This window comes from Capra hircus, chromosome 3 (genome assembly GCF_001704415.2).
Source record: "Capra hircus breed San Clemente chromosome 3, ASM170441v1, whole genome shotgun sequence".
NCBI classification, from domain to species: Eukaryota; Metazoa; Chordata; class Mammalia; order Artiodactyla; family Bovidae; genus Capra; species Capra hircus.
In genome coordinates this window covers 15,308,872-15,334,742 of record NC_030810.1, presented here as the reverse complement: position 1 = coordinate 15,334,742, position 25,871 = coordinate 15,308,872, and the positions used below count along the sequence as shown (strand labels likewise).

General features: G+C 43.4%; 1 protein-coding gene and 1 long non-coding RNA gene across 7 annotated transcripts in view; one reads left to right on the top strand and one right to left on the bottom strand.

Moving 5' to 3' along the window:
• The window catches only part of NFYC (nuclear transcription factor Y subunit gamma), a 66,090-nt gene extending 46,751 nt beyond the window's left edge, over nt 1-19,339 (bottom strand). For 2 of the 6 annotated variants that reach the window (XM_005678629.3, XM_018042463.1), the window contains exons 1-2: nt 2,265-2,368; nt 355-415 (exon numbers count right to left, since the gene is read on the bottom strand). Coding sequence is in view for 1 of the 6 variants with exons in the window: in XM_018042445.1 (XP_017897934.1) it covers nt 17,872-18,180 (309 nt within the window). In the remaining 5 variants the exon portion in view is untranslated. Of the gene's footprint in view, nt 1-354; nt 416-2,264; nt 2,369-17,871 lie in introns of those variants that run through there. The other 4 variants (XM_018042445.1, XM_013962939.2, XM_013962937.2 and 1 more) reach the window with 4 other exon arrangements.
• On the top strand, nt 19,546-24,624 carry LOC108634147. Its single transcript, XR_001917417.1, has 2 exons — nt 19,546-19,596; nt 23,054-24,624. It is a non-coding gene; the product is annotated as an uncharacterized LOC108634147 (long non-coding RNA).

The window sequence follows — 25,871 nt, the reverse complement described above, 5'->3', positions numbered from 1 at the left end:
AGCCTCTTCTCTACACATGCACCCACCCCCCAGCCTATTACAGTTAGCTCTAGGTCTCTGCACCTTATGAAAGTCGAGTTGTCTTCATTTCTCTGGGAAACATTTATCTGGCTAAAGTGTTAAATGAGATCATACTGACACCATTCAACATATACTGGAAAATATCTTAGTCACCAGGGGCTCTGCATAGGCATGTCTGTGCGCCTTCTCAGGCTGTAGGTCAGATTCTCAGGGACCATGACCCTAAAAAGGTTAAGGACCCAGGCTAGAGGTAGCAGCTTTCCAAGAAGCTAAATCCACAAAGTTCTTAAGTTAAAAAAGAGTTACCTAGGCCTCACACTGTGAGCCACTTACCTTCTGCCTCCCCAGCTCCGGGCCTTCTCCCAGGACCAGTAGGGTCATTCAGTATCTACAACTGTTTTTTAAATCCCGTATTAAAAACCGGAGTAACTGGTAACATATAAATCAATGACTTGTAAGAAAACAAATTTAAACTAAAATAATAATCTGTTAAAAAGTAATCTTTACCATGTGCTCCTTTCTCTTACGACTTAACTTCTCAGAATGACCGTTTGCCTTTTTTTTCTGTAAAGAAGGACTGGTTTCCTACCATAAGCATTCCAATTTCCCAAAAGAAGTTTCACAAACATAACTACTTTGAACTCCTGAAATACCATTCTTCACTAAGAATCCTCTAGATTACATAGAAGACAAGGTAGCATGCAAGGAATTCTGAATGTTAGGCAGTTCACTCAACCATCATACCAGAAGGATTTAAAATTTTTTTGCTGGGGGGAGGGAATGAAGAAGAGTGCGAGAGAAAAATGAACGCAGCCTCACTGCTGTATTGCTTGGAGACTCCTAATCTGAATCTATAACATAACCCTACTAACCACTGGACCTGAACATCAGAAGTACAGCTTCTTTTCATCCTAAGTAGAAGCTTTTCAGTCCAAAATCTGCATAAACAAACTTTGTCCTTCAATCTTTCAACTCCTCAGCAGTTTTTCAAGGTCACTTTTCCAAGCAACGACAGAGGCCTGTGTCTAGCAACTTTGACTGCTATACCACTCCAATTCCACGAGCCCAAAATCTAAACCCCCATTGATTCTCTCAGGTAGATCCTCTACTCAAGGGGAAGGCAAACTAACAGCCTCCAAACTTCTCGGACAGGGCCTGCTCCTTTTCCCTCCCCAGAGGCTGAGCGCTGCCGGTCCACTGCTCCATGCTAAGTCTGCTGCAGAAATGTTCCAATGACCTTCATTCCATATTTGCAAACAGAAAGAAAACAAAGAATTGCTTTTTGGAATCAAGTGTCTTATGGATCTTAGTACATGAGATGGAAGATTTCACTAGTCACAAGAACAGGCTGGTTACCCATTAGCCAGCAACCTACATTAGTTTCATATCCCTAAAGGCGGGGGGGGGGGGGGGGGGGGGGGGGTTGACCAAGGGCAAAAGACAGGGTGCCTATATACTTTACTTTCCTATTCACAAACTGTAGGTAAAATTAGGATTTTAAAGATTTCATATAGAAAATGTAAAGCATTTTGCTCACATCATTTTAAGGAACCAAATCAACACCTAACAAAATGTGTGAAACTGGTGGAAAAAGATTTGTTCTTGTCACTGCCAATATAGTGGAGATGTTTCTAACCAGCATTCGAAGCTAAAATGTGCATTTTAAAACAAAGGCTGTTCATTAACTGGTACTTATTAGAATGCAGAAGCAGACAGGTAAATCAAGAAAGTTATGGGAGAATTTCACATTGGCATGTGGGCCTTTACCATTTACCATTAGAACCTGCATCCCAGTGCAAATCATATTTTCACACAAATTTAGAACAGCAATGGTGCTACTTCCACCTCTGAAAACACAAATGTCAACAAAGTGCATGGAAACAGAAAAAGTCTCACAACAACTCAGCTTATTCTATAGGAAAGGTTCAGTGCACTTGAACAAAGGAAAATTATTTGGAAAACAGTTAAGTTTACCGAAAGCAAAGAGAAAGTGCTTTGCTTCTGTGTGCCCCTGAAAAATGATTAGCCTTCCTTCATGTACCTGCTCTAGTCAATACTCAACTAGGAAAAGAAATCCTAGTTGAAGGGCATGCAAAATCTAAACAGAGCAAGGTATTCTAGGTGCACCAAAAGGTATGCATGGAATGTAAAGTGGCCATTTTCTCAAACAGTGCAACTTGTCTACACTCTCGGAAGCTAAACAGTTTCTACCATCTTAACACAAAACAAAGAATTAAACTTACCGGGAACTGCATTAATTTTACATGTAGTTATTTATATCTCCTCGGACAGGGAGAATTTAAGTCACTCCTATCCCTCCCCCCCCAAAAAGGACGGAGGAAACAAAAGGCAGCAGGAGATGCAGAAACCTGAGTCTGGAATGTCCACTCCAGTGAAAGCCCGAACAGCTGTCCCCCCACCCCCCAGCAAACTATTCGCCATTTTTCTTTGTCTTTCAGCTGACCCCTGCCTCAGTGAAAAACTCCGAGGCTCCAATGAAGCCCTGCAGCCTCCTTCCACTTTAACAGTCAAAGGCATTCAATCTAGCATGCTATTTGACACCAAACCTTGCCTCCAGAGTGGTCCCATTGGTTGAGCAGCTTTATCAGCTAAGAACACAAAGCCATGATTGGCTGCTCACGTCATCAGTTACCTCCTTTGCACACTTCCTGTTTTAAAGTTACCTTGAGAAGCAGAACAGGGGTCAGATCCAGACTTCAAACTACAAGGAACTTAAGGCTTCAAAATGCCTGGCAAATGCACACAGCAGATGCACTAGGGCAACACGTGCTTCCAAAACAGAAGATTCTGAAATTTTAGAAGTGTTCGTAAAATCACCCGAAAGGGCTGTTACAGTTCCCACCCAAAGGATTTCTTATTGGCTGTCAGAGTTCCATTTAAAAAAATTTAAGGTAATTTAACTGCTTCTGATTGGCCATCAAAGATGTCTGTAAGATACTGCTACAGGATCCTATGGCAGTAAACCAGAAAAGCAATGTGCACAAGGTTGGAAAGTTGTGGCTTAACTATCTTCAGCTTTCTGTTGAGCATTAACAGAAGAAGAAAAAGAAAACTGGGTGGGCTAAATCCAATGGCTCCAAAGAAAATACAGCTTCTTTAAAGTAACAAAGAGTGATATCAATGGTCATACAGCACTCTGCAAGATTTCCAAAAAGGCATCTGACATTATGTCCATGGTAATTTCAAAAGCACACATTTCATTATTTTGAAATACAAACGAATCTAAAAAGAAAAATTCCGTGATAATATATGAAGTTAGTGACAGGGACAGTGGTATTTTCAAGAAGTCCACCAGGAACCCAACAGGAAAATATAATGATAAAGGGGGGAAAAACTGGTGAAGAGTGAACATTAGTGACTATACTGTTTAAAACAATATAGTTTGATGGGTTAACTAATTTATTCAGAGTGGTTACAAAATATTGCTGATTAGCTTTCAATACAGCAGAGTTCTGATATCAAAAGGATTAACTTTTCTACCACATTTTTAAGAATAAGCAGCAGAGCTGATGAATTTTAAGTATCATGGTTACTGAAGACATTCTGAGTACTAAAGTTTACCAGCGGTGGTCAAAGACTCGTTATGGATTATGTGCCCAACTGTTTATGTTTTAAGAGAAGCCTCCTAATACAGTGAAAATTAAAATTTTTTTAAAGTATTCAAATAGAAATATCTCACTATTACCTGAGGACTTCAACAATCTCCTTATATCTGCTTCCTCTCATCAGAACAAAATATCCCAGGACTAAACAACACAACTGTTTTGCCAGACAGATGAGATCCTTGCTAGAAATTCCTCAGTTTTACATAAGAGGTCATTATAGACACATGCAGAGATCCAGCAGTTTCCTGAAAAAGAAGCAAGGCGGACTGTCCAATCACTTTGCCATACTAACTTCTCTTAGAGAAAGACTGAGGTGCAGAAACATTAAGCAACTGGCCCCTAGCCAATTCATCTAGGATTTAAACTCAGGTCCCACCCCGGGTGGTAACCTTGCCATGGCACTACAATGCTTACCAAGACATGGAGCACCCCAGGCCCAAGTCCAAGGAAATTCTCAGGTGTCACATGTACAGTCCTTCATTGGTATCCATGGGAGACTGGTTCCAGGATCCCCCACATTTACTAAAATCTGAGGATGATCAAGCCCCTTATATTAGGTGGTGCAGTACTGTTGACCCTCTGTATTTATGAGTTCAGTATACACAGACGCTGACTGTACGCATAGATAGCACTAGTCATCACACCCAACTTTATTAATTTAAAAATCAGGAATCTGATTGATGTTTAATTTCATCTGTTGGTTAGAGATCCAGTTAAGTATCTGACAAACAGCACTCCATAATTTGATACAAATTTTATTGCTGAACTACAAGAAACATTTCAGTTCAGTTCAGTCGCTCAGTCGTGTCCGACTCTTTGCGACCCCATGAATCGCAGCACGCCTCACATGTATAATTTATAAGGATTAGAAACAACTATATCATTAAAAACATTATACATTAAAATATTAAAGGACTACATGGCAATTTCACTACAGCATCTAAATAAGAGCTTAGATACGCTAACAGAGTGCATTGTGGGACGATTCCTGAAGCTACACAAAGTTACAGGTATTGCAGGTCTTTTCTGAAAAGTTTAGACCCTGAATAGCTACCAACTTTGGAAAGGAAGGCAGAAGGCCAATAGGCCAGTTGTGTGCTTTATTCACACTAGAGCCTAGCTTAACCTCATAAGACTGGGGGTCATGTCAGCTGCAAGGAAGCAAAAAAGCTGCTTTGAGGGGTGGGAAGCAGAGGAATATGCTTATTCACATCAAACCAACTAAACACCTGGGAATCAGGAAGAGTTAGTTTCAAATTAAGATTCCTCTACTTATTAACTGTATGACACTAGGCTAACCCTGAGCCTCAGTTTCCTTATCAGTAATATATGGATATCACCATCTGTATCACAGAGTCACTCTAAGAATTAAATGAGCTAGCGTATGTAAAGTATACTGTACTGTGTCTGAACAAGCATTAAAAAAAGGGGGGCAGGGACGGGGAATACTAAAGGTCACCCAATCCAAATTTCTTGTTTTACATAGGGGTTAAAGTTCAGAAAGGCCTAGCTCCTTAAGGCCCCAAAGCTACTATGAAGTAATGTCTCTTTTTATCTCCAGCATACCCTGCAACCCTGCAGAAAGCAACTCCTGAGCCTTAAAGGACAGTGTAGGAGGACTACCAGCTGCTACTAAAAATCTTCCCCAGCTTTATGCTGGGAATCCATGCCTTTCACCACCAATCCCGGCTGAGGTCTGGCTATTGTTCCAAAAGTCTACCTCTGACTCTGCTTTTAATGCACCAGATTAAACCAAACATGCTCCTTGATACTTTGTGATGGTCTTTGGCGTAGTTTTTATTAGTTCTTGGCAGTTTGCAAGAAAAACACTTCAATCCCTATTTCTCATCAGCAGTCACTTTAGTAGAATTCAAGCCACCAGTGGGGGTTTACCAGGTGGTTCAGTGGTAAAGAATCCACTTGGCAATGCAGGAGACATCAGTTCCATCCTTGGGTCAGGAAGATCCCCTGGAGAAGGAAACGGCAACCCACGCCAATATTCTTGCCTGGGAAATCCCATGGACACAGGAGCTTGGCACACTACAGTGCACAGGGTTGCAAAAGAGTCAGACACGACTTAACAACAAGTGGGAAAAGAACTCAAATTACCCTAGAATTTCCACCTGGCAGTTCCACACAGGATAGCTTTCTCTAGCTTATCATTGCTGTGGACCAAGAGCCTCTGCTATTCTAACTCATATTCTTCCCCAGTCCTGCTCTCAGGAGCCTCTCACCAGACAATTGCATCATCTTGCCCTAAAAAACACCCAACAAAGGTCCGTCTAGTCAAGGCTATGGTTTTTCCAGTGGTCATGTATGGATGTGAGAGTTGGACTGTGAAGAAAGCTGAGCACTGAAGAATTGATGCTTTTGAACTGTGGTGTTGGAGAAGACTCTTGAGGGTCCCTTGGACTGCAAGGAGATCCAACCAGTCCATTCTGATGGATATCAGCCCTGGGATTTCTTTGGAGGGACTGATGCTGAAGCTGAAACTCCAGTACTTTGGCCACCTCATGCGAAGAGTGGACTCACTGGAAAAGACTCTGATGTTGGGAGGGATTGGGGGCAGGAGGAGAAGGGGACGATTGAGGATGAGATGGCTGGATGGCATCACTGACTCGATGGATGTGAGTCTGAGTGAACTCCGGGAGTTGGTGATGGACAGGGAGGCCTGGTGTGCTGCGATTCATGGGGCCGCAAAGAGTCAGACAAGACTGAGCGACTGAACTGAACTGAACTGAACTGAAGATAAGAACAAGTGCATCTGGTCACATGGGTCAAGCTTTAATGATTCCAAAGAAGGCAGGGTGGGAATTAATGCTCTTAATCAGAAAACTGATTTTAAATCACAATTACCTACTTACTAGCTTTATAGCCTTGGCCAAGTTACTTAACCATCTCAGAGCTCACTTCCTCATGTGTAAAATGGAAATTAAAAAAGTAACACCAACTCACAGAAGTGCTGAGGCTTAAATGAGATAAGTTACAGCACTCAACATTAACACCTGGCATGTGGTACGTGCTCAGTTAACATTTAAACATACACTTGACTACAGAACCTATCACATACTGAATTACTTTTTAACACGTCTCTATTACCAGACAAGGACTTCTTGAAGGCAGCAGCTGTGTCTCATTTATATCTACATATATCCTCAGTGCTCAGAACAGAGATATAAATCAAACCCTAACCTGGTCTAAGACTGGTTCCAAATAGGAAAAGGAGTATGTCAAGGCTGTATATCATCACCCTGCTTATTTAACTTCTATGCAGAGTACATCATGAGAAACACTGGGCTGGATGAAGCACAAGCTGTAATCAAGGCTGCCGGGAGAAATATCAATAACCCCAGATATGCAGATGACACCACCCTTATGGCAGAAAGTGAAGAACTAAAGAGCCTCTTGATGAAAGTGAAAGAGGAGAGTGAAAAAGTTGGTTTAAAGCTCAACATTCAGAAAACGAAGATCATGGCATCCGGTCCCATCACTTCATGGCAATTAGATGGGGAAACAGTGGAAACAGTGGCTAACTTTATTTTGAGGGGCTCCAAAATCACTGCAGATGGTGATTACAGCCATGAAATTAAAAGACGCTTACTCCTTGGAAGGAAAGCTATGACCAACCTAGATAGAATATTCAAAAGCAGAGACATTACTTTGTCCACAAAGCTCCGTCTAGTCAAGGCTATGATTTTTCCAGTAGTCATGTATGGATGTGAGAGTTGGACTATAAAGAAAGCTGAACACCGAAGAAGTGATGCTTTTGAACTTTGGTGTTGGAGAAGACTCTTCAGAGTTCCTTGGACTGCAAGGAGATCCAACCAGTCCATCCTAAAGGAAATTAGTCCTGGGTGTTCACTGCAAAGACTGATGTTGAAACTAAAACTCCAATATTTTGGCCACCTGATACAAAGAGCTGACTCATTTGAAAAGACCCTGACGTTGGGAAAGATTGAAGGCAGGAGGAGAAGAGGACGACTGAGGATGAGATGGTTAGATGGCATCACTGACTCAATGGACATGAGTTTGAGTAGACTCCGAGAGTTGGTGATGGACAGGGAGGCCTGGCATACTGCAGTTCATGGGGTTGCAAAGAGTCAGACACGACTGAGTGACTGAACTGAACTGAACCTGGCCATACTGTCAATGAAATAATAAGCAGTAACGGGGATTGAGGGGAACTGCCCGGTGGTTCAGTGGTTAGGACTTGGCACGTTCACTGCCAGAGGCCTTGGGTTCGATCCCTGGTTGGGGAACTAAGATCCCACAAGCCATGCAGCACAGCCAAAGAAGGGGGGAGGGGAGCAGTTACTACTCAGCTCCAACTGATGAGGGCCATGGAGGAATGCTGGTCCATCGCAGTGACAGCTTCAGATTCAATAAAAGAAGTAAAAGCCAGATCCTGGACACACAAAAAGTTGAAGCCAGCACAACTCCTGATATAGCATCCTGAAGAATGACTAAAGAACCAGAGTCACGGCAGAAGCTGGTCTCAACCACCATGACGATTCCTGTTAAGGACAGGGTCTTGCTCAGTACCCCAGATGACTTGATCTTGGAGGTTATACTGTATTCCAGCAGAAGCAAAAATAGCAGCAAAGAAACCAGGCTCTTTAGCAGCCTGAACATTTTATTGATGGTGTCCTTAATTGACCCTTTTGGACTAGCAAGTAAACCCAGGGTCCCAGGAAATATCAGAGACGAGAACATCTACAGAAAAATGAACTTTTCATATGTTGAGATGGACAAACAAAGCCATTGTCATTTGACTATTAAATCTGCTGTGTGCCTTATTATACACTAAGCTGATGAAATGGATATATATAGCATTTTTGCACTGATATAGGTTTGTGGGTCTGAGTTTGTTTTTTTTTTTAAAGAATACCTTTAATCCAAGTAGCCAGAATCAAGCAGCATTAGTATTTTGGGTTATATACTTTTAAAAGCTTTTCTTATATAAATGAGATATGAGGTTAAGTTAGTTCCCCCAAATTAGATAATACCATACAAAAATACTATAAACTGTTTTGTAATCACTTAAATAATATGAATAATTTCCCCTATCAAATAAAGACCTACATCCCTTATAATAATTGAATGACATTCCACTGAATGGATGCAATTTTTAATGAGTCTCATACTAATGAATAATCTCAATGTCTTCAATTTTATTCTTAACCACTGGACCACCAGGAGAATCTTCAATTTTAAAATGTTGTAAATAGCATCACAGAGAACATCCATTATGCCCATTCCTTGGGTCACTACCCTCATTATCTCTTCCAGAACCCTCGGAACGACTTCATAAGGAGTATTATTTTGTTTGGTTTAGAAAAAAAGAAAAAGGAAACCAGATTGTTTCAAATGATAAATCTTCACATTTTCAAGTTTAAAATTATAAGCAGATCAAAGAAAATTGAGGGCTGCCAGACTGTAACTTCGGACCCTTATTTTTCACCTGACTTGGTCCTGAAACACTATTAGTTATTTTCCAAATCAAAACCACCTTCAAGTTAAAAAAAAAAAAGTATGTCAACACATTTTTCAAAAAATCTGACAGATGTTCTGAAGATAATCTCCAAAGAAGTCCCAGAAACATTCTGAGCAATGGTAACATCATCAGAATAACGAACATGGTGCTGGCGCTCAGTAAATGGCTGCTCAATAAATAAATGAATAAAATAAACCTAACAGATGAGACCATTAGTGGATTATAAATTCTCAATTATTTGTTTTATAAAAATAAATTATATTCTCCAAAGCATAAATGAAGACCAATGGATGGTAAACTATTCTAGAGAGACGAGTGGTTAATGATGCATGTAGAGTAACAACCCAGTGCCTGATGAACAGGAAGTGCTCCAAGATGGAGACTGCCTCTGTTAATACTGCTGCTGGCAATGGGACCAGATGCTCTTTGAAATCACATAATCCCTAAGAGTCTATGTTAGTCTGGAAACATATATGTTCTCAGAGAAGTCCTTTCCCACTACTGGCCCAGCTAGCCTATACAAAGGATTCATTTTTTATTCATAAACTCTTTATACCAGAACTGCTCAACTGGGCTCTACTCCACACCAATCATAACATGAAATGCTGATCAAGCATTCTCACAAACAGGGTTCCACGGCCCAATAAGTTCGAGAAACGCTGCATACTTACATTCTTTCTCTTGAAGGGCTGTACATGAACACAAACATTCTCAATACTAATTATATAGAAAAGAAATGCCTTTGGCCATTATTTTGTCAAGGATCCTTTTTTCACCCTCAAAGGTACTTACTAGCATTGTGTAAGAACTAATGTTCAATGGAACATCTTGGGAAATGCTGCTCTAGGCCAACTTTTAGTGGAATGAAAAGAAGACTACAGGCAAGTCTATTCTGACCACCTTCCAAAACGGTTGGGAGTTTTACACACATTATGGCATTTCCCTTTTTCATGACAATGACACTAAATATCACCATAAATAGCAATCCTCTGCCTCTCAAATAACTGCCAACCAAGTATGCTTTGCTTCTTAAATAGGCCCCAACTTTGTCATTTGATAATGAGCAAATTCTAAGCTACTTACCTTCAGGGTACAATAATAATTTCTGAGAGAGTTAAGAAACACAAAAATGTTCAATTGTGCAGATAGCATGTACTTTCTTTTTTATTTTTTAAATGAACAGATCATGCCACTGGTGAGGGGATATGTTTTCTTAATACTAGGCAAAGAATCCCACTTCATTCAGACAAAGGAATGGAAAATTTGCAGCTCCTGAGGACAGGGTTAACAGTAATTAGGGACTCTGAAAACCCTCAGTAACTCTAACAAAAGTAAGCCAATGATAAGATATAAAATACTCTATACTGCAGTATAATTTCCTGTGAGTCGCTGAAGCACTTATTGAAGCACTGCTCAAGATCACTATTTTAGCTTATATTCATGAATGTGTTTAAGAATAATTCTTGAATCTGATTTATAATATACTGTCGATTTTAAATGGAAGGTGTTCATTTAAATAGGATATCTTATGTGCCTTGAACATGGAGATTTGAACCTTAAACCTTTTCTACTGGAAACATTCAAATGCAAAGGTTAGACTAGTCCCTCTCTCTAAATTGCACCTTAAGTTTATCCATGAGAAAGTGCTCACTGTATAAAAGAAAGTACAATGGATTTAAATGAAACCTGCAGACAAGTAAGACCTTAAACCAAAATGGAAAATACAACTCCCACGCTGAAAATGATAGCCTTACTGCCATCAGGAGCATCACAGCTAAAACATGGAGAAGTGTGGAAAGGATAAATGCAGAAGTAAACATGGAGAAGTAAAGAAAGCTGAGCGCCGAAGAATTGATGCTTTTGAACTGTGGTGTTGGAGAAGACTCTTGAGAGTCCCTTGGACTGCAAGGAGATCCAACCAGTCCATCCTAAAGGAAATCAGTCCTGAATATTCATTGAAAGTACTGATCGTGAAGCTGAAACTCCAATACTTTGGCCACCTGATGCGAAGAACCGACTCACTGGAAAAGACCCTGATGCTGGGAAAGACTGAAGGCAGGAGGAGAAGGGGACAACAGAGGATGAGATGGTTGGATGGTATCACCGACTTGATGCACATGAGTTTGAGCAAGCTCCGGGAGTTGGTGAGGGACAGGGAAGCCTGGAGTGCTGCAGTCCATGGGGTCACAGTGTCAGACATGACTGAGTGACTGAACTGTAGAAAGGGTGCAGCAAATTTCGCAACCTGGCAAAAATTTCTGCAGGCGGGGAGATTTTTTTTTTGGACCATTCTACAATGTTGTCTTTCTGCTTACTTTAAAGAAAATGTTATCCAGGTGACTACAAATCAAGCTGACAATCCTACTTCAACTATTTCTACAATCAGAAAAAATTTTAAATGAATATAATGCAAGTCTCTTTCTGGACATAATGATAAAACTGGTTATTCTGATTTTAACAACCATTACTCTTTGGCAAATGTGAAGACATTTTCTTCTCATAAGAACCACGACCACTCAGCACCTGGGGGTTAACAGAGGGGATTAGGAGACAACCTAACACTGAAACAGGCTTCCCTGGTGGCTCAGAGAGTAAAGCGTCTGTCTGCAAGGCGGGAGACCTGGGTTCGATCCCTGGGTTGGGAAGATCCCCTGGAGAAGAAAATGGCAACCCACTCCAGTACTCTTGCCTGGAGAATTGCGAGGACAGAGTAGCCTGGTAGGCTACAGCCCACGTGGTCGCAGAGTCGGACACAACAACTGAGTGATTTCACTTTAACGCTGGAACAAATGATCCTACAACTTTGGGCATTCGTAAGTAATACTGACCTCACAGAGGTCCACTAGAAATCAGCTCCTAAATCACAATGGCACAACTAAATCAGACTATTTCTTTCATGTCAAATGGTTGCCCCACCTCCACACCATGTAGAAATCCTACTGTACATAAAAGAGTGGATAATTACAAAGCCTCCTCATCAAGGAAGTTCTAATTGGCTGTCAGGCAGATTTTACGCTATTCTCAAAAGACAGTGCTGTGTTCTCTCCCTTATTAAGGCCCATTCAGTGACAGGCACCTACCATATGCTACTGTATTCATTTTTCATTAAGTACTTTAAGACAGGTGTTATTATTAACCACTACTTTACATAGGAAGAAACTAAGGCTCAGACAGGTTAAGAATCTGACCCCTAGCTCCACAGAGGGTAAACACGTCACAGAGAATTCTTTCCTAGGTCTGACTCCAAGGTCAGCAGCTACAGTGGCCCCTCCCAAAGGCACTCTTTGGCCAAAATATTTTAAATCCACTTCCTCCTACAATTAATCTATTAATGTTATGTTAGGTGTTTTGAGTCTCTGTGGGAAAACACTAAAATGACCTTGTAGCCTTCCTAACTAGTCACAGTGCACACAAGCAAAACCAAACAAACAAAATGAAAAGAGAGACTGTAAGACATCAGATAACTCACAAACAGTTTGCTTTGGGCACAAGAAATAGAATGGAAAAGAACAACTTGCTGGCTAAGGAATGTTCTTAGGTTGTATGCCTGAGGCTGGAATGAACCTCAAGAAGGTCGTCTGTGACCTTAACAATGTTCTCTGCTACTCTCCCTCCTGTGACTGAGGCACACTTGTCAAAATACAATAGGTTCCTTAAGCGTCATCTCTGCCATCAAATCAGTGCTTCCACAGGAAAGGGAATGCTGTCCAGCAGAATAAGCACTGGCCTGGGAATCCAGTGACTAGGAGGCTTGGCTCTACCCTGGCATAGAAGTGACCTTATCAAGGTCACCATACTTTTCAGGACTTTAGTACAAAGGGGTGTGCCTGAAAGAACCAAAGGCCACTTTCTGAGCTAAAATGCAACAGTTTTTCTTTTTCCCCTAATATTCTAGGGAGTCAAGAGAACAGTTTCTAAGAGTAAGGGCGCCACAAATTGTGTAAGAATTAACAGAGTTACAGACTAGGACTTCCCTGGTGGTCCAGTGGCAAAGAGTCCGATGGGTTTGATCCCTGGTCTGGGAAGATTCCACGTGCCATGGGTCACCTCCGCCCCTGCACCACAGCTACTGAAACCACTGAGCCTGTGCTCTGGAGCCACAAGCCGCAACTACTGAGCCTGCGTACCCAGAGCCCGCTACTGCCACCGGACAGAAGCCCTCTCACAGCAACAAAAATAAATAATTTTGAAAAAACAGTTTCAATTTTAAAAAAAGTTACAGACTTAATCTGGTCTCTGCCACTTACTTGCTAATGTGACCTTGAGCAAATTATTCAACCCTTCCGTTTCCTTATGTAAAAATTAGGGTAGTAAAAGTACCTATTTCATACTATGTGAGGATAAAACATATTATCTATACCCTTGTTGGTTCAATGTAAGCACTCAATAAAAGGCAATAACCATGACATTCTTGAATTTTATTCATACGGCTTTAGTGGCTCAGTACCTCTGAACTAAGAAATTTCAAAACTGCCTCAAAAAGACACTGACCATGGCTTATCTGGTGGCTCAGATGGTAAAGAATCTGCCTGCCATGCAGGAGACCCAAGTTTGATCCCTGGGTTGGGAAGATCCCCTGGAGAAGAGAATAGCAACCCACTTCCATATTTTTGCCTGGAGAATCCCATGGACAACAAAGTCTGGTGGGCTACAGTCCATGGGGTCGCAGAGTTGGCCATGACTGAGCAACTAAGCACAGAGCACACACTATAGCCCTGAAGTAAGAGATAGACGGGCTCCAGTTTGGACATTTACAATCATCCAGCCTCCTCTTACCCTGGAGAAGGAAATGGCAACCCACTCCAGTACTCTTGCCTGGAGAATTCCAAGGATAGAGGACCCTGGTGGGCTACAGTCCACTGGATCACAAAGAGTGGGACACGACTCTGTGACTTTCATTTTCAGCCTCCTCTTTGCATTTCCTGGAGCCCACCTCCTACCTCAGCCCCACATTTCACTTTGACTCCACTTCTGTGTAAATGGGGTAAGAAATCTTGAAGCTTTTCTAGTACGATGAATCAGTTTTGACCAAATGGGAAATATGTAAGCAAATAAGGTAATGATTATTTGTTGTAAGGATTAAATAAAATGACACAGAATGAGTCTACAAAGTATTCCTGGAGAAGGAAATGGCAACCCACTCCAGTACTCTTGCCTAGAGAATTCCAAGGACACAGGGGCCTGGCGGGCTACAGTCCATGGGGTCACAAAGAGTCGGATACGACTGAGCGACTAACACACATACACACCAAGTATTAGTAGGATTTCTGCTTAGAAACAAAGCTGATGTTCACAAGGTTTTATTATAAACTCAGACCTCCTGGGAGTTCAGGATTTCTAGGGTAATTAATTCCAAATGATAACAAGGCCCAGCGATTGGCCATGGGTTAATGGAGAACGTAGGCCTTCCCAGGTGGCGCTAGTGGTAAAGAACCGGCCTCCCAATACAGGAGACCTGAGAGGCAGGTTCGATCCCAGGGTCAGGAAGATCCCCTGGAGGGCATGGCAACCCCCTCCAGTATTCTTGCCTGGAGAATCACATAGACAGGAGCCTGGTGGGCTACAGTCCATAGGGTCTCAAAGAGTCAAACACAACTGAAGTGACACAGCATGCGTGTGCACGCATGCACACACACACACACACAATGTAGAATATATGGAGGCTAACGCAGAAAGGTATACTGGTGCTGAAGAGCTACCACCAAGAAATGCTTGCTGAATAAAAATGATATTATGTATATGCCTGTCTTTGTAACCTTGTTCAGATTTGCTAAAAAAGAAACTAGCTTGTGGATGTTTTAACAGTCTTCATCTTTAACTTAATGACTAAGCCAAATGAAGCTGAGATGACCAATGTACAAAATGCATGGCGTCCTATTTGCCCTCATACTTTTGACACTCATCTTCCACACTGCAGTGTCATTACAAGCATGAGGGAGGGGACCCTCACCTAATTACATAAGACTTCCAATTCACTTGAAACCTGAAGTTAAATGTTTCCTTGAAAACTTGGAATTGCAAATATTCTGTTGTATCCAGTTTTAATTTACATGTCACTGAGGATAAGCATATCCTACAATCACCCCAGTCTGAAGAAGGCACTAGGTTTTTTGATAGGTCCCAGTGTTTGGAGACAAATGTGCTAAAGAATGGTGATGTTGGAAAAAGTTCCCCAGCGAGCTCTTTACGCTATGCACTTGGTAGTTCCTCACTGCTCGGCAGTAATCATTTCCATATATAGAAAGTCTATGGCAACAATATTTTGAAGCCTGGTTTTAAAGAATGCAGATTTTTAAACTCTCTGCACATATTTTCCCTATCACCTACCTGGGTTCAGAAAAACGCCAGCAGTTTACTATGTTAATCTCTCCCTTCACAATAGAAACCAAGGGATACAATTTAAACACCTAGTTGAAGAAACAATATTCTATATGGTTATCATTCTGTGGTCTGAACAGTACAACAAACGCTTATTGTAATTATTCAAATAAATACAATTTCTTACTCAAATTCTCCCACTCAATACATCCCTAACATCCATAAGTCAAGGAAAAATGATCCACTGTGAAATGTAAAACCACCTGAGAGTTTTGACAAGCCAGGTTTATGCTGATAGCAAGACACAGCAGATAAAACTACAAGCTTTGACATCAGGCAACTTGAATTTTAATCCCAGCTCAACCACTGAGCAACACTGGAGAAGCTACTTAACCTCTCTGATCTTCAATTTTCTCATCTGCAATATGAGGATGTCTACCTAACAGGAAATGTGTTAAATGTACTCCAAAATGTCAATCCCCTTCCTCTACTACTTTTCCCTTCTGTCTTGAAATTTTAGTTGCATTAGCATAAAACTGAGAAATGTGAAAGTCACAGGAGTGTCTTGAAAATGGAAATGTAATATCTATCTAAAGTTGAAAGAACCACCTAAAATAGACAAGGAAAAACGGATTAGAAAAACACAGGTTTAACAAATGTATTTCCATGATCTCCAAACGACAGGAGGAGCAAACGTAATACAATCCAAGTTACTACAATTCAAAGAAAAAGGAATGTACCCCCAACAAGCTGACTCTTAACAACTCTCAATTAAAAAAAAAAAAAAAAAGCTTTTTGAAATATGAACCACAGAGTTGACAAACCCTGTTACATAAGATAAGATGCAAGATGCTATGCACTAGCTTATTTTCACTCCAGGCTGCTTAGGAAAAAAATTTTCCTTTAGTGTGTATGAGGGTGGGTGTGCTTTTTAGACATATATAAAAGGAAATAAATGTGCCAAGATCCAGGATCTGTCAAGCGCTCCTCCACTAAAGAGGAACCTAACAACATCCTTTCAAACAAACAAACTGCCGAGTATCTGATGTTTGCTAGAAAGAGTAGCTTTGGAAACTTGGAAACTGAGCCCTGATCTGTAACTTTCCTAGAGCAGTAAAACTACATGGGTGTGTTAGTCACTCAGTTGCGCGGACTCTGTGATCCCATGGACTGTAGCCCACCAAGCTCCTCTACTGGAGTGGGCTGCCATTCCCTTCTACAGGGGATCTTCCCAACCCAGGGACTGAACCTGGGTCTCCGTACTGCGGGCAGATTCTTTACCATCTAAGCCACAAAACTTCCTATAGAACATCTAAAACTAGCAGCATGGTCCTGAGACCCCCTCATCTGTGACTACTCTCTTAATATGATTCCCAAATCTGAAAGTTTCCCCAAATGCTTCTACTTTTTCACTCCTAAAGATCTGTCACTATTAAATGCTGTGGCTCCCTGGGCTGGGCATTCTGTTATTAAGAACAAGCACACCTATCCAATAGATTGCCTCCCTCTCAGCCTGTATTTGTTTACTTCTTCCTCACACCATAACCACAGCCCTAATCTGGTAACTATGGACTCCAGGGTTTCACCAAAACCTGTGTTTCAGCACTGGCACTCTCTAGCAAAATTCCTGATCTGATCCTATTGTTCATCGGATATGTCTCTAGGGCCCTGATGCCCTCTCTTTCTATACTATGCTCTCAGATTTGGCATGTGTGGACATCAGGGTCATTCCCTGTGTTATATACTCCAAGTCTAGCACCGCTGGATCTCAAAGATCCTCTCAACCTGTAACTCAGGTTTCAGCGTTTCCAAGCCTGGCACCCTTGTGGGCTTAAACGCCCCCATCCCAGACCATGCTCGTTACACGGAGGGCACCTCTGCAATTTGGAGTGCCTCCCACTCCCAGCCACGCATAGGATACTCCTGAAGTACTTGCCAGACCATCACCCTCTCTCCCGGCTTAAGGCCTCTAGGCTCGCCCCCAACTTCCACCCCACGCCTGCGCTGTAAGTGGTCATCGCCCGGCAGCCCGAGACCAAGACGCGTGCATCCCCACAGCCTCTGATTCCCTGACAACCCCTAGGCCGGAGCCAGCGCGACCAATAACGTGCCAGGTCCTCGGCCTCCCCGCCACCGACCAATCACGAGCGAGCCCCCCCGCCGTCGCCTTCCGCCAATGGGAGAAAGCCCGCGAGCCGGGCCGACAAGGCGCACGGACCCCACGAGCGCGACGGCGGCGACAGCGGCGGGCCAGGGAGAACACAACATGGCGGTGGGCAGGCCGGACCGAACTACAGCAGCAGCCACGCGAGGGAAGTGAGGTCTCCGCCGAGGGCGGGAAGCGCCGCCCCTCCCCCCGCGACTGCCGCTCACCTCTCCCCCTCCCTCCCGCGGACGCTCCCGCACACTCACACGCCTCGGCTCAGAAGTCCAGGGAAGAGCAGGAGCCGCCCCCGCGCTCCGGCGGAGTCCGGCAATGCAGAGGCCTGGGCACGACGGAGGGGAGGGGGAAGCGTGCGTCACGGAGAACGGAGCGCGCGCTAAGCCGGGGTACAAACAAGATGGCGGCCACGCCGTTTGCACTGTCTCCCCCCGCTTCCCCTCCCCCTCCCTTGGCGCCTTGGCTCCTAGGCTCCTAGTGTCTTTAATGCGCAGAAGCTTAGTTGCTTGAAGTCTCGCGAGAATTGAGAAGGGGCGACGACTTGGTGAGACTTGAGCCATCTGACCCCGCCCCCTTTAGAGTCCAGCGGTGTCTAGCGGGGTCCTAGATAGCGTATTCAGCCTTTGTGGACCTCTGCTGTGGTCCGCGTGCTTTTGAGTTTTAGGAGAATAGATAGTTTTTCGTGGGTTTGTTTGTTTTTTAAGGAAGTAACAGCTGGAGGATGGAGGGCGGCATGAGGAATGCCAGATTAAGTGCGCCGTTAAAGAAGACAGCTGCCAGTACCGTAAAAGGGGATTTAAAACTGTAAAGATACACTTCAGAATAAAGAACAGCACTTTCCTAGAATGGTCACCTTGTAACTTTACGTCTATATGCACATTGTTTTTGTCACTTGACTGCAGAATTAAAACTTCTTTAAAAGCAGTTGGAAACTGAACTGCAACCAGCATTCGTTTTCATACTTTACCGCTTTAATCTCCACAACTACTTAGTCCGAAGGCATTAGCATTATTTCTGTTTTACTGGTGATGAAGTTGAAGCGCCAAAATGTTAAGTAACTTAATGAAGGCTCCGCAGCTAGTTAATGGCGAAACTCGGTTTGAATAGTCAAATCTGTTATTAGATATAAATACATCTAATATATATTGGGTAGAATCATCCACAATGAAACTGTGCACCAGGTTGCAAGCACAAATAAGACTGCTTTTGCTGGTGTTTACCTTGAAGTTTACAAATGACTTTTCTGAGACTTGTTTTGCAGGGGTTCTCAACAATAAAATCAATACAATATTATTATTTCCTTCCTTTGAGTTTATGACCCTAGTGATAAAGTTGTTGAGAATAATGGAATAAATCCTTGACTTGAATTCAGGAAAATTGTTTTCAAATCCAGCCTTAATAAATCTCACTTCATGCACTCAGTAAATATTTGATGAATAAATAAAACCTGACTAGTTACAAGACACTTGAGTTCACTAAGTCTTGTTGATTTCTTCATCTGTAAAGTGATCTAATTCCTACCTCAGAGTGTCGGGGATATTGAATGAAACAGTTTAAGGGAGAGTGCTTTGCAAAAGAATTTCAAAGTAGTGATAATGATGTTTTCAGACATGAGAAATGGCATAAAAATTAAAAACAGACTCAAGAAATAGTATGTTGAGATAAATAAGCTTAGCTAATGGGGAAACAGAGAAGGCTATGGCACTCCACTCCAGTACTCTTGCCTGGAAAATCCCATGGGCTGAGGAGCCTGGTAGGCTACAGTCCATGGGGTTGCTAAGAGTCAGACACGACTGAGCGACTTCACTTTTACTTTTCACTTTCATGCATTGGAGAAGGAAATGGCAACCCACTCCAGTGTTCTTGCCTGGAGAATCCCAGGGACGGGGGAGCCTGGTGGGCTGCCGTCTATGGGGTCGCACAGAGTCAGACATGACTGAAGTGATTTAGCAGCAGCAGCAATGGGGAAAAGCTAGGTAAGTCTTTTTACAAATATTTATTGAGCAATTTTTACGTATACTATGCTTATGAAAGAGAAGTAAAAATGTGCAGGGACAACATAGATTAGTAGTATTAGTTATTATTATTATATTTAAGTATTGGCAGCAGATGGGCTTCCCTAGTGGCTCAGCAGTAAAGAATCCGCTGCCTATGCAGGAGTCATGGGTTTGATCCCTGGGTGGGTAAGATCCCCTGGGAGAGGGCATGGCAACCCGCTCCAGTATTCTTGCCTGGGAAATCCCATGGACCGAGGAGCCTGGTGGGCCACAGTCCATGGGGTCCCAAAGAGTTGGACACTACTGAGCGACTTCACTTCACTTTAGTGACTAAGCAAACATTGACGGTATATAGGGACTGTAGTCAGTTTCCCTCTGGGAGCATGGAAATCAGGTTTAAACTAATTAAACTAATAAAAATTTACATAGTGGAAGAAATTATCCAAGGATGATAGTAAACATTAAACAACAGCAAGTGTTCAAGCACTGATCTACCAGGTGTGAAGTCCAGGAAGGGTCCTGGAGATACCTTCTATGTTAAGCTTTCAGTTGCCCGTTTTGTGGGTAGTAGGTCCCAGGGGAGGAGATGTCAGGAGACTTGGAACTGCAGCTATTTACCAACTAGCACAAAAGTCTTTCAGTATTTTAACAGTTAATATTTATAACTGGTAACAGTCACACTAATACATACAGCCTGAGTAGTAGTCCTTGCTGTAGACTGTGGTTATCAATATTCTCTGTCCCTCCTTTGCTAAAACTCTCCCTCGGGACTTCACTGGTGCTCCAGCAGTTGAGAATCTGCCTGTCAATGCAGGGGACTCGATTCCATCCCTGATCTGGGAAGATCCCACATGCCGTGGAGCAACTAAGCCACAACTAATGAGCCCGTGCTTCACAAGAAGAGAAGCCACCACAATGAGACGCTGATAAACCGCAACTAGAGAGTAGCCCCTGCTTGCCACAGCTAAAGAGAGCCCTTGTGCAGCCAAGAAGACCCAGCACAGCCAATAAACAAACAAAACCCTCCCTATCTGGCTTGTTCCTAGAAGGTTGTGCTTCTCACCCTAATGTCGTCAAGCTTGACTTTGTTTTGGTCAGGGAAATGTGAGTAGAAATAGCCTGATCCACTTCTGAGCAGAAATGTATGAGCCATCTCATGATTCCACCATATTTTTTTCTCAATCATGAGAGGATCACATTTCAAATAGGGCTACTTTTCCAGGTTTGGTCCCAGAATGAAGCTGTGCAGAGCCACAGCTGACACACATGACATGTAATGTGAGTAAGAAATGAACCTTTGTTATAAGCTACTGAGATTGTTTTAGTTGTTTGTTATTGCAGCGTAATTTAGCTAGCCTAAACTGGTAAACACAGCTCTGAAACCCAGGTGACTCACGGTAAGAATCCACCTGCCAGTGCAGGAGATTCAAGAGACTTAGGTTCGATCCTGACTTCCCCGGTGGCTCAGACAGTAAAGTGTCTGCCTACAACGCAGGAGACCTGGGTTTGATCCCTGGGTCAGGAAGATCTCCTGGAGAAGGAAATGGCAACCCACTCCAGTATTGTTGCCTGGAAAATCCCATGGACAGAGGAACCTGGTAGGCTACAGTCAATGGGGTCGCAAAGAGTCGGACACGACTGAGTGACATTTACTTACTTTGGAGTGGGAAAGATCCCCTGGAGGAGTAAATGGCAACCGCTCCAGTATTCTTGCCTGGGAAATAGTAGAGGAACCTGGCGGGCTACAGTACACGGGGTGCAAACAGTGGGACATGACTGAGTGCACACACACATATCACATGCGCACACACGGGTAAGCCGAGAGCTTATCTACAAACATAATCAAAAGTAAACCAAACGCTGATCCAGTTCATATGAGAGGAATCTCAAGGCAGATATGATTGCAATTTAATAGAACCCTAATCAATCTTGTCAGCCAACCATTCTGTACTGTATTTGGAGACTATTCTGTCAAATAATAGTTCTGTATCCTATTTGGAGAGAGATTCTGTGAACTAAAGGGCTTAATCAGACATGACAACTGAAAACAAGGCAGAGACTAGCATTAACGTTGCCCCTCTAAGCCCTGTCTCAGTCAGACTGGCCTAGGCATTAAGATTTTCTTGTCTGTGTCATCCCTACAGTGGGTGAATTATCTCTGGGTTGCCTCAGCCAAGAAATGCTTCTTAAGATCAATATGCCTTCCTGGTGTGATTCTGTGCTCACCCAGCAAATGTCCTGCCTCTGGGACAGAATTTAGTGATCTACCACCTAGAGGATCCCAGTTCTCTTGATAATTGCATTTTTCATTGTAAATTAATCTACTAGATCCAGGTATATGTAACTATCCATTTTTGTGAACTGAGAGAATATAAGAGCCCTCCTGGGAGATGGTTCCACTCTGTGCTTACTATTAAAACCTGGCTTCTGAGATGGCAAGACCAAGGCCCAGATCTGAGATGATGGTAGATTCCCTAGTGTTAACACTGTAGAGGGACCTCTCTAGAATACCTTAAGCTGCACCCCTCTATCTCATTGTATGGCATCTTTGATCTCAAAGAAGAGCAGTAAGTGCTAAGGAAAGATATAATTCACATGCTGTGGGAGTTCAAAAAGGAAGAGATTACTTCCACTTAGCATGAAACAATGGGAAGAATTCAGGGAAGATTTGTGAGGATGTGACATTTTTAAAATGTGTAAAATTATGGAAAGAGCATGCCATGTATGGGTGGCCACTAGAGCACATATAGGAAGCAAGGGGTTGATGGAGGAAACATAGAAGATGATGAAAAGGGAAAAAGCATCATCTGGAAAAATACATTTTGGTCAGATTAAGGCTCTTGGGTTTTGTTTTGTTTTTTCTGCTAAGGAGACAGTGGTGGAAGTCTTATTGTTTTTATTTAATTTTTCCATTTTAATAACTTAAGAGAACAGTTTATTGGCATTAAGTACGTTCACATCATTGTGCAACCATCGCCACTATCTGTCACCAGGATTTTCATCATCCCATGCTGAAACTGTACCTGTTAAATGATAACTCCCCGTCCTCCCCACCCTCAGCTCCTAGGAACCCCTGTTCTCTTTTCTCCTTTTAAATTTGACTATTCCAAGTATATCATATAAGTGGAATTATATTGGGCTGGCCAACAAATTCATTCAGGCTTTTCCACAAGACGTTACAGAGAAACCCAAACGAACTTTTTGGCCAACCCGATACAATATTTTCCTTTTGTGTCTGGCATGTTTCACTTATAATAATGTGTTCAAGTTTCATCCATGTCATATAGCACATATTAAACTTTCTCTTTTGGAGGGAGGAAGAAGAGGGTAGAGAAAACGCACATGCTTGAGGAAGGTGCAGAGGCACACAGGACAAGGGTCCCGCCACCAGGGGCCTTGTGCTACATCTCACTGCTGTTTTTTTTGCTCCCCTCAGCAGCCCAACGTGAAGGACTCAGGGCAAGGACACCTTCAGAACCAGCAGCCATCAGCCCAAAGAGTGCCCCTGGACTCAGGCCCTGCCATTCTGCCCCTGAATGCTGTTCCTGCCCACACCACTTAAAGATGTGGACCTGAACCCCCGAGAGACCTCAGGAGGACTGGGCCCTCTTGTCGAACAGCCTTTCAGGCAAACTTTCATCTCTAGTTATGGCTGAATATAGTACTCCACTAAGTGTATATAGCATATTTTGCTTATAAATTCATCCAGCAACAGAATTTGGGTTGTTTCTGTCTTTTGGCTATGGCAAATAATGCTGCTATGAACATTGGTGTACAAATATCTGTTTGAGTTCCTGCTTTCGACTCTTTGGGGTACATACCCAGAAGTGAAGTTGCTAGATCAGATGGTAATTCTCTGTTTAATTTTTTGAGGGACCACCATACTGTTTTCCACAGCAGCTGTACCATTTTACATTCCCAGTGATAGAAGTTTTTACAGATGGGAATGACATGGTCAAAACTGTGTTTAACCACTACACGGGGCTTCCTTCGTGGTGCCTGTGGACAGGAATCTGCCTGCCAATGCTGGGGACACAGGTTTGATCCCTGCTGCAGGAAGATTCCACATGCTGCGGAGCAACTAAGCCCGTGAGCTGCCACTCCCAAAGCCCTGGACCTAGAGCCTGTGCTCCGCAATAAGAGAAGCCGTCGCAATGAGAAGCCCAGCGCTGCAACCAAGAGTCGCCCTGGCTCACCGCGACTGGAGAAAGCCTGCGCTCAGCAACGAAGACGCAGCATTACCAAGACACACACACAAAATGGCTGTCTGGCAGAGGTAACAGGACGGAGTGGGGTTTCAGAATGACCAGTTGGAGACCTCCACACAGGACGAGATCTAACAGGAGCCTGAGCACATCAGTAGCAGTGAGAATGGAGGGAGGAAGATAGAAATGCAGAGGTGACTGCCCACAGAGGACTGAAGCACTTGATTGTTGACCTGCTGCTGCAGAGGTGAGGAGCAAGAGACGTGAAGGTGTATGGTATGACCCCCGGCTTCACCCCTGGGAGTAGGGTGGTCTCCAGATGAAGATTTCCGGACTTCTCCAGAGCGTGGCAAGTGGGACATTGTGAGCTCTGGGATGGACACTTGTTGTCTTGCCTGCTCAGTACCCTTGCCCTTTCCAATGGTAATGACACTGTATTTGCAGCCCAGCTGCTGAGCCCTGAAATCCATGCTACACTCTGAGATCCATTGCCCTTCACCCCCAGGCCTCACTTCCCACAAGCTGGCCACTGACTGAGCACAGCAGGGATTTTTGGACAGGCACCTGCCTAGGATAAGTGACGGTCTTCTGATGGACAACTTTGGCTCAAGGACTCCTCAGTGACCTCACAAACGTTCCTTGAAGCTGCGCTGCAATCTAAGGTGCTTCCACCTAGGACTCCTGCCTTCTCTCTTCTTCACTTAGGGTCAGACCTGTTGAGTGGTCCTCTCCCAGTCTCTCTCAGGTCTGGCCCCCCATTGTCTCTCACAGGTGTTTTCCGTATTGAATTTCTTGCATTTAACCCTGTCTTGAGGTCTGTTTTCTGAGGAGCTGAACTGACAGGAGGGGAGGGAGGATGAGCTCACAGCATCTCCTCTGTATCCCATCAGCCGTAGGGGTAAGTGTGTGACCCACGCTGGCCAATCATCATGAGCCCCACACCTTGGCCCAGGGCCTCCTCAGAGTCTCTGCATCATTTGGCTCCCAGACCATTAGATGCTTGGTCCACCTCAACCACAGACATGGCTGATCAGCTCTGAGTGAGGCCTCACAGTTCCACTGGCTGAAGCCAGCGAGTTGCAAGCACGGATAGTCTGGCTTCTCTCGCACTTTGCAGACCCTGAGGACCCACCACCTCACAGAGCAAGAGATCTGGGCTCCTAAGCAGCTGCTGAAGGGGTCGGTGATGTACAGGAGATAGAACCTGCACCAGAGACTTAACTGCCCATGGGGCCAACTATAGGCTTTCCTGGTGGCTCAGCTGGTAAAGAATCCACCTGCAATATGAGAGAGCTGGGTTTGATCCCTGGGTTGGGAAGATCCCCTGGAGAAGGGAACAACTACCCACTCCAGTATTCTGGCCCGGAGAATTCCATGGATTGTATAGTCCATAGGGTCATGAAGAGTCGGACACGACTAAGCAACTTTCACTTCAGGGCCAACTGTGAAGAATGGAGGAACAATTTACTCTCCCTCCCTTCCTCTGATGGACTGTTTGAAGGTATAGTTTCTCTATACAAACAGTCTGAAGGCTTTCTACACATCCGTGTGGGTAGACCTGTCCAGAGACCAGATGTGTCTCTTTACAGTTCATTGTAAAGAAGTAGCAAGAAGCATTTCCTTGCATTGCTTGCCATCTTTTCCTGCTTCCCTGTCCCCTCATCCTCACTGCCCTAGCATTGTGCATCCCGTATAAAGCTTTAGCACTTGATCCCTTCTTCAGGTTTTGTTTTCTAGGAGCCCTTGTTAAGACAGATCACAGTTTCTAAACAGCTGAGCACTTGACTCAAACCAAGCTAAGCAAAACCTTCCTAAAGATGTAGAATATAGACAGACAAGACTTTTCTTTTGTAGGTCTTGAGTCATAAAGATCTGTGGGTGGCTACCACTTCTGCTTTACAGGAAGAGCCTGCCTGAGCACAAAGGCATCACAGAGGAAGGCAGATCTCAGAGAAAGAGAAGGACACAGAGGCCTGACATCCTTTGAGCTCCAAGATCGAACCCTCCCCAATATGTATAATAGTTTTGTTATTTATCTCCCTGAAGACT